Here is a 9,584-nt window from a genome sequence, read left to right on the forward strand (position 1 = left end):
TATATATAAAAACAATACTTTATGCATAATGTAATACGCAGACAAGAATGAATAAATATTATTTTGTTACTTTAGTGAAAAACAATACAAAAACATACCTTGTAATTAGGTATTTATTGTGATTATCAAGATATATTTTGAATATTGTAAAATGGCTGCAAAATATTGAGATTTACTTAGCTGTATCTCCCAGCCTTAATTGTCACATTAGCAATAAAATCTGTGAACGTTAGATGCCACAACATGTGTTAATTTAATCCAGACACCAAGAAAAAAAATCCTCCAGATGAGGTTTTACAGCTGACATAAAATGCTACCAAAGCATAAAACGCATTGAGTTTGTTTGCACCTTCGGTAATAACATCTATTGTGCAAATTGAGACTTAATCACAGTTTTGCAGTGATGTAATATCATTTCTTTTTATTACATGCTCAAATGAGGCTTTCATTATTCCAGATGGGCTCTCGAACTTAGAGTAATCTGCCGTCTCTGCACATTTCTAGCCAGAGACGCATTTCGCTATAGCTTTGTACTTCAATAGTAATGTACGAATGGTGTGGCCCTCTGTCTCAGCTTGATATATTGTAGCCCAGAGATGACCTTTGTGGCGGGTGGCTGTCGCTCTTCGGTGTGGGTTTTTTTGCAGGCCCGCTAACAGGCACTGATGCGCTGCCCTTTGTCTGCCTGACTGTGTCTGACAGGCATGCTGGAACCACAGGAGTGATGGTACAGTTAATGTAGAGCATTACAGTCATACAGTTAAGGACCAGGAATGTCTCAAGCCAGAGTGGATGGTTGTGCATGTGCACCTGTAGGTCTATAGAGTTAGACAAGAAGGTATGTAAATCTCTGTCTGTATAGATCTATTAGGTGTATATAGAAATAGAAATGTCACAATGAAATGAGTATATATGAATATTTCAAATATATAAAAATCAAATTAAAATGAATAATAACAAAAAATATATATTGATGTTACCCAATAGAAATAATAAACAAAATAAAACTAAGTACTTTAAAATGTATTTATAAAAAAGCAAGGAATATTTTAACAAATATTGAAATAAAATATATATTTCAGTACCTTAATATTGTGTGTGTGTGTGTGTGTGTATGTATATGTGTGTATATATATATATATATATATATATTTAAATTCACTTTTAAAATATAAGTTTTATTTACTTTTAATTTGTTAGATATATATAACACATGAAATTTTAATATTTTATATTAGTATGTATGTATGTGTGTGTGTGTGTGTGTGTGTGTGTATATATATTCGCTGATATTTATATTATATTATATACAAAATTGTGTTTTTTATTTATTATACACAATAAAATTTTTACACAACAGAAATATATTGATTTATTTAATTTCAATTTGTGTTTTTTACTTGTTTCACTAATATCAGTGTGTGTATGACAATATTTTACATTTCGATAATTACAAATAATTTCAGTAGTTGCATTTCAATAACTAATTTACAAATATATGATTAATAGCATATTCCCTGATTTTATTTATATATATATATATATATATGTATGTGTGTATTTTATATGGTTTGTTTATATTATCATTATTCAGTAATGTGTGTGTGTATATGTATCACTTTTTTTCTTTCACTTAGATGATAGAGTCCATAGGTGTGTAGTATAGTTTATCTGCATGGTTAGTCACTTCATTTGGTTCATTAAGAATTACGCTGGATTATTTGCGAAATCATCTGCATTATTGGTGGAATTAGCATGATTATTTAGAGGGTTAGCCGGGTTTGAAGGAGGATTAGCGGGTCCACTCTCTGATTCTGGTTCTCCAGATGGGACCATTGTACCGCGCCAGGCATCAATAATGCACAGGGAGCGGGGCGAAAGAGTCTGTGACGTTCTGTCTTCAATAATTCACCAGTCAGTGGGGGACGTATGGGCCCGCCTGTTTCTTTTTCCAAACATCACCCCGTCGTGTTTTTTTTTGAGAGGGCGCGATGAAGGGGGTGGAGGTGTCGGATGGTGGTCCGTTTATAAAGATGTCACACACCTCCCCTTTGGCCTATTCTTCATCTTGTAATCCTGTTTGAGAGTGTGATGTGCTTGTATGTGTTACAAGACGCCCCATGTAAGTGTGTGAGTTGGAATTGAGACCATTGGGATGCCCAAATGTGAGTTTTTGGGCCGATAATTTTACTTTTTGAAGTTTTAACCTGTTCTAGCTTGATAAATAGATAGTTAATTAAAACCAATTCCTAAAATAATCTGAGAATAAGATGAATTTTGGACCATACCTTTTGTTGCTTAGTGGAACATACATCATCAATTAAGTTCTTAATGGGATTCGGTATTTATTCTGAAAGTATTGGAATTCAAAAGCAGTGAAATGTGCATATCTAGCTTTAATACATCCCAATGGCTCCTGTTTGAGTGTGTATATATGTGTTGGTAATGAGATTTATAGGATTGAGATGGTAATTAGATGTTGAGTCAGCTCTCACATTGCATTTCCTGCCTGATAAGCAATGCGTGAACACTGACATCAGTGGATTGTCTCTCTTTTCTCAGTTATCTCTGTTTCTCACCATTCTCTCTCTGTCTTTCACTGTCTGCATCACTCGCTCGCTCTGCGCCGACATAGATATGAAAGATCTGACCGAGCTGCCATGGCCTCCTCTGGTCGGACAGCTGGAGGAGGAGCCCATCTGTGGCGAGCAAGGTGAACTTTAACCCCTTCTCCCCACTGCTGCCCCTCCAGTATCCTGCATCTGTCCAGCTCGCTGATTCACTATTTTGCTAGAAACCTCCCGTTTACTTCCCATATGATTTAAATCACTCCCACTCAGTGCTGCTCTCATCACAGTAGCATGTGATGACTGCATGAGGTCAGTTCTGTCTTCCAGTTATGTTTTCACTAGGGATGACACCATATTACAATTCGAGCTGATATCAGTGTTGTTATTAACTAAAACTATGAAAAATTGTTTTCGTTGTCAGCACCGATAGCCTTGTGGTTAGTGCGCCGACATGAGTTCCTGAGTTCGATTCCCGTCTCGAGGTCCTTTGCCGATCCTGCTCCCCTCTCTCCACCCAATGCTTTACTGTCAGCTCTCCACCTGTCTCATTAAAAAAAGGCATAAAAAGTCCATAAATATAACTTTAAAAAAATATTTCCGTTAACTGAAATAAAACTGAAGCAAACTGATATAAATTTTTGATTAAAATTTTTAACTTAAACAAAAATTAAAACAGAAGTTTAAGTTGTAACAATATTACTAAAGCTAAAATGAAATAAATAATTAAGCTTAAAGGGGTCATATGATGCAATTTAAATTTTTCCTTTCTCTTTGAAGTGTTACAAGCTCTTGGTGCATAAAGATCTGTAAAGTTGCAAAGACTAAAGTCTCAAATCCAAAGAGATATTCTTTATAAAAGTTAAGTCAACCACTCCCTCCTAAAACGGCTCGTTTAAACGCGCCCCCCACATATCTGTCACGATGTGGGAAGATTTGCATAACGCCGCCCAAATGTTCACGCAAAGAAAGAAGGCGTAACTTTTATTATCGCTGTAGTATTGTTGTTGCCGCCATGTCGTGAAGGCGCTGTGTGTTTCGTTGTGAAAGCGAAACTACTTTGTTTGGTCTTCCAAAAGAGGACGATATCTGCTTCGTCGCGAAACTACTTTGTTTGGCCTTCCAAAAGAGGACATGACTAGAAATCAGGGGTTAAGTTGTATTTACAACACTGTTCCAGAACAGTTCAACCCAAATATTCAGATGTGTGCAGCTCATTTTATGGAGGACTGTTTCCTGATCCTGGGAGAGTAGACTACAATGCGGCTGTTCTGACTCACAGACTGCAAGTACGCTTTTTATATATAAAGAATTTGCCACTGACGATTCAAATGAGAGTTTTCAACAGTGTAGAGTAGCGCTTGTTGTTTGTCATTTCTCAGATCACAAAATTGAAATAGTCTGAAAATAAAAAAATAAAAGCTAATTCGAAATATCAATAAATATCATAACATATATAAATGACACTAAAATAACACTAGCCGATACAGATATGGCGATAATTATTTCCTTTTTGTGATTGATCACCTATAAATGGCGGATATTGTAATTATAAAAGACTAAAAACTAAAATCAATAATTTTAAATGCAAATTTACAAGTGAATTTAGCCATCGCAACTTTATAATGTACAGTATGAAAAAAAATTAGAACAGTATTTTTTGAGATTAACTTCAAATGACCGTTAGATGACAGCAAAAATAATCTTTAGGGATGCGTGATATTGGATTTTTGCCGATATGTTTCAACTCATTTTGTCCGATACTGATATATTTCCTTTGGTTTGGAAACAACACCTAGTCTCTCCTGTGCAGAGATTATAAGCAAATTATTTTTAATTTTGGTTAGTTTTGTTAGAACTGAATAAACGATAATAAAGTTCTTTTTATAATGAGCGTACGTTTGAAACATTTGAAAATAACTATAAAAAAATCACTAGCAAACTAAATCTAAAGCAAACAAGCTTATGTTTTCTTATGTTTTCATAATCCGTTAAAAAATATATTACACATTAATGAATAAATCTTTATATACTGTATAAAATTATTTAATTTACAAGTCTCATGTTTGTGATTTTTGTATTCATGCAAGCAATAACTTCTGACCTTTAAATCAAAGCAGACTCGTGATTTTATGACATAAATTACAGCTTTATTTATTCAGAAACTCAATGTTAATGTTATTTGTGTATTTTACTTTTATTTTTATTACAAGTTGGCCTACAGCGCCCCGCCCCCTAAATAAATAAAAGGCCTTAAAAACCAGGCATTAGGACCCAGGGGAGGCTGCTGCTGCTGAAAGTGCTAGTAAAGGTTTACTCTATTGTACAACTGACAGGTCATTCTGTACTTGCATTCTCAGATTAAATGCGGTGAATCAAAATTAAGTGAATCTAATCATCATTCAGGCAAAAGTTTGCTTTAAGAATGACCATACTGCTGATGTGATCTTATCGCTAGCACACTTTGAGCACATGTTATTCGTCTTCCCGGCAAGGCATATCAGCATAATTTTTCATATCTATTCCGATAACGTTCTAATAATATAGTGCATCCCTGCTAAATGTAAAAACACAAGAAATGAGTATGTAGAATTAAATATCCACCCTACCGATAAATAAAAAAATACTGGCAGATAACCAATTAGGTACAGATAAATTGTGCATCCCTAGTGTCCACACTTGACAGCACACTTGAATTAGGTGTGGCAACGATAATGTAAAAATGTGAGAAATGAGCATGCAGAAATAAATACCTATCTACCGATAAATCTACCAATACATTTAAAAATATCAGTTGATAACTGATAAGGTGCTGAAAACTTATGCATCCCTAGTTTTCACACTCGGTTTGATACTTGAGTTTGATTTCACCCCTCCTCTGGATCAGCAGGTCTTTATTCACATTATGTTATTTGGCTCTGAACCCTAGTACGTTTGTGTTATAAATGTGCCACCTTAATTTCCTACAACCCTCCTGTTTTGTTACTCTTTGCTGTTCTGGTTTAGACTACTCCTGCTGTGTTAACTGTCCTAACCAGGCGTGATGTGACAAACATATCTGGTGTTTAATATCAGATTTATGAAACAGGATTTTCGACTGATGACATTTCACAATAGGTGGCTCAACCCCGTGCAACAAGATAGAAACCAATTGTCAGCTTTATTCACATTATGCCACAAACTATTCATCATGTGAACCTTAAATCTGAGATGATCATGATCGAGTTTTATTGTTTTGTCATGTCATTCCTAGTTATTACACAATGTTATAAAACCTACAATTTTTTTTTTTCAAACAACTTTTTCAGTCACTTTTCTACTGCTGTTTGACATTGAATTAAGTCTTTTTCTCTCTCACTGTGCCCATGCAGTGCAGTTTGAGGGTGCTGAGTGGGACCGTTCCTGTTCTCCCACAGAGCGCCTGAGGTGTTCCAGGCCTCTGCCAACCACAGGCAGCATGAAGCTACGCAAGCCCAACGATCCTCATTCCATGATCGGAGAGAGAGTGGATCCCACCCTGCCCCTGGAGAAACAAGTGTACGTCCAACACGCACCACAAACCATTTAGAGGTTTGAAGAAAAAATTAAGAGAGGCACAGAGACTGCTAAGCTAAAAATACCGCAATTAGAATGCTATCCCATAATACATCTTGTGGCCTCAACATTGAAATTCTGTCATCAGTTACTCACCCTCATGTTGTCCCAGACCTGATTGTACTTTCTTTTTGTGGAACGCAAAAGAAGATATTTTGTAGAATGTTGCAACTGTACAGTTAAAGTCAATGGGGTCCAAAACATCAAGATATTTGTTTTCTTTTGTGTTTCACAGACAAAAGAAAAAGTCATACAGGTTTGGAACGACATGAGGGGGAGTTAATGGTGACAGAAATTACATTTTTTTTAAATTTCAAGGCACTTGATGCTCTCACTGCGACGTCTCGTACCTTTGGGAATGCCAGCCTAGTGTGTTATTATTTTAGTGCTATGAGAATATGATTTATGGGGGCGGTGTGCATGGTTAAGCCATTAGAAAGCACAGTCAAGTGCGTCCAAAATATTGCTGCAAATTAGTCAGCTGTTCAGGAAACAAAATTCCCCAGACACATCAGACGGCAGCTGGGGTCTCACAGGGGAACATGCCACGACAGTCACAAACACGCTCACTCACAAAATATTTACAGGTGTCATATTCAACACATTTGAAGTATGATTTAGTATGATTAAACAGTTGATTTAGTTTTTTAGGAACATTTTCTATCCTCTTTGATCCTTAGAATTAAATTAGCTCTTTTTGTTACTGTACCTTTAACACTTATGGGTTAATGACTTTTGTTATGATTTGCTGACCTCTTTCTTTGCATGCATGCTGTCTTTCAGATGGTATCACGGTGCTCTCTCGCGCTCAGAGGCCGAGTCTCTGCTGACCCTCTGTAAGGAGTGCAGTTATTTGGTACGAAACAGCGAGACCAGTCGCTTGGACTACTCTCTCTCTCTGAGGTACAGCACTGCACCTCTTCCACCATCCACCGTAGCAACATTTTATTTCTCCATTCCCTCCATTACCATTAAATGAAGTGAGCAAATCTCATCCCCATTACACCATTTCAGCTAATTGCCTTGTGTTTTGCTTCATTTGTGTCTAGTTGTCTGTATCTTAGTTGTCTTTGTTCATCATTCTGACCTACAATTTTTTTCCACCCCTCAGTAGAGTTAGTCTTTTCAAAGAAAATAAAATATTGCTTAATATAATATAATAATAATAATATAATGTAATGTAATATGTTTTTAATTATATTGTGCATTTTATGTGTATGCATATCTTACATCTATTTACTTTATTTTATATAATAAATATAATATTTTATATAATAATATAATGTTTTATTATATTAATTGTAATTAAATGTAATTGCATTGTGCATTTTAGATATTTATATCTTACATTTATTTCCTTTTCTATTTTAACAATTATTTTATTATATATATATATATATAATTTAGTGTATTTTATAGATGTATATCCTACATTAAGTTCCTCAATTTTTATATAATATAATATAATAAAATATAATGTTTTCATATTATAAATGTTAAACGGTATTAATAATTATCTATTTGATCTCACTGTTTGATCTCATATTTCAACATATTTGCTGTACTATGGTTTTACTGTTATCATACTGAATATTTTCTCATTATTGTGTTTTTTTCTTTCTTGCCTCCTTGGACAAAACGGCCCTGTCTCATTTGCACACTGATGTGCTTTTCGATAGGTTATCAGCTCGAGCGATTGTGCTTATCTGGTCAAATCTCACAGTTCTAATTACCGTCTTGATCCAGAACCCCTGATCCCGCTCCTCTTTCTTCTTTTTCTTTTATTCTTCCCGAGCAGTAATCAGGCAGGTGAACAGCCCTTCAGTTCACAAAGCTTCTCCTGGCGGCGTTAATGAATATGAATGACCTGCAGAAAGCTGCAGGCACAAGCGGGAGGCCTTTCGCACACCTGAACGCACTCAGTAATCACACACGCCTAGTATTGCAAGCACACTTTATAAGTCACAGGCAAGAACACTCCAGAACACGTTCAGCAACATGCTGAGACTTTGTTCACATGAAATCTGATTTTTACAAGCCTGATTCAAACCGCATTCATACGACAACAGTGGGAATGAATGAACGATGCTGTCTGATGTCATAATGTGGGACGCCTACAGCCTCAGAAGTCTGAACCAAATCAAAGTGACAGCGGCTCAACGTCGAGAGCTTTGAACGAGCCGCCAGTGAGATTCACAGGCTTTATTTTGAGCCGAGATTTTTCTATAAGTGACTCTGTTCGTCACGTACCTGGCAGATAATACCTTGTTGGAGATGACGTGCTCCTTGAGCACGTTAAGTCTTGAATTTAAATGCGCGGCTTTAACATTCGCTTGATTTTGAAAGTAGCGAGAAAGATGCTCTCAGGCTCCATGTGTTTTCATTCACACTTATTACGGTGAATGGTATAGTACAGTATGACAGCTTCAAACTAACAAATTACTTCCTGTTTCTATACATAGAAATCCAGCCTTCTGGACTGAGCCGTCTTAAAGGGGATGTCGAGAATAATATTCGCACCAGGCCATGCTGAAGTTATGATATTCTTTTACATCATCACTCAGATTGTCCTATTTATCGCTAGTAATCTTTTGTTCACAGCTGACCCAAATTCCAGATTCACAACCCCACCCAGGGATCAGGTTTTATTAAAGCTGTCAAGTCATGATAAAATAATTGGAATGTATCTGTGGTTAGTTTGTTGGCTTCTTTATTACAGATCTTTATTTCCTAAGAAAATGTAAAAAAAAAAAAAAAAATGTTAAAAAAAAAAAAAAAAAAAGAGTAGCATGCCAGTACTCTAGTTCAATGATGGTATAATACAAAGATGCCGTTTGATTGCCTTGTCATATTTATATACAATGGTCCTGTAAATTACTTTAAAAAATACCACAATAATGGCATGGTATCAGTAGTTAAAAAAAAAAAAAGAACTATTGTAAAAAAAAACTATTGTATTACCCTGATTTTTTTTTATGATAATACTTGGTTGTTGTTGTTGTTGTTGTTGTTTTTCATAGAACAAAGCAAAGTATTTTCATTTTAATCATTTGGGGGAAAGCAGGTTTATTATATATTTCATAGAACAAAGTATTTTTAAATTTAATATTATTAGATTTTGTGGAAGCATTTATTTGATTAGTCACGCTGATTGTTGTTGCATGTCAGAACAAAGCAAAGTAATTTTTAAATTATTTTATTTTGGGAAAGCATTTATTTGGTTTTGAGACATATTTAATTTGTGCATTTTATAGAACAGGTTAAAGGGGTCATATGATGTTGCTAAAAAGAACATTATTTGGTGTAATGAAATGCGTTTATGCGGTTTAAAGTAAAAAAAAAACATTATTTTCCACATACTGTACATTATTGTTTCTCCTCTATGCCCCGCCTTTCTGAAACGCGTCGATTTTTACAAAGCTC

General features: G+C 35.2%; 1 protein-coding gene across 1 annotated transcript in view; it reads left to right on the top strand.

Moving 5' to 3' along the window:
- The window catches only part of LOC107699394 (SH2 domain-containing adapter protein F-like), a 21,023-nt gene that overhangs the window by 9,424 nt on the left and 2,015 nt on the right, over positions 1-9,584 (top strand). Inside the window, exons 4-5 of the mRNA XM_016500632.1 lie at positions 5,939-6,104; positions 6,945-7,064. Coding sequence (XP_016356118.1) covers positions 5,939-6,104; positions 6,945-7,064 — 286 coding nt within the window. The remainder of the gene's footprint in view (positions 1-5,938; positions 6,105-6,944; positions 7,065-9,584) is intronic.

The sequence above is a fragment of the Sinocyclocheilus anshuiensis genome, unplaced genomic scaffold (assembly GCF_001515605.1).
Source record: "Sinocyclocheilus anshuiensis isolate Anshui unplaced genomic scaffold, SAMN03320099.WGS_v1.1 scaffold766, whole genome shotgun sequence".
Taxonomy (NCBI): Eukaryota; Metazoa; Chordata; class Actinopteri; order Cypriniformes; family Cyprinidae; genus Sinocyclocheilus; species Sinocyclocheilus anshuiensis.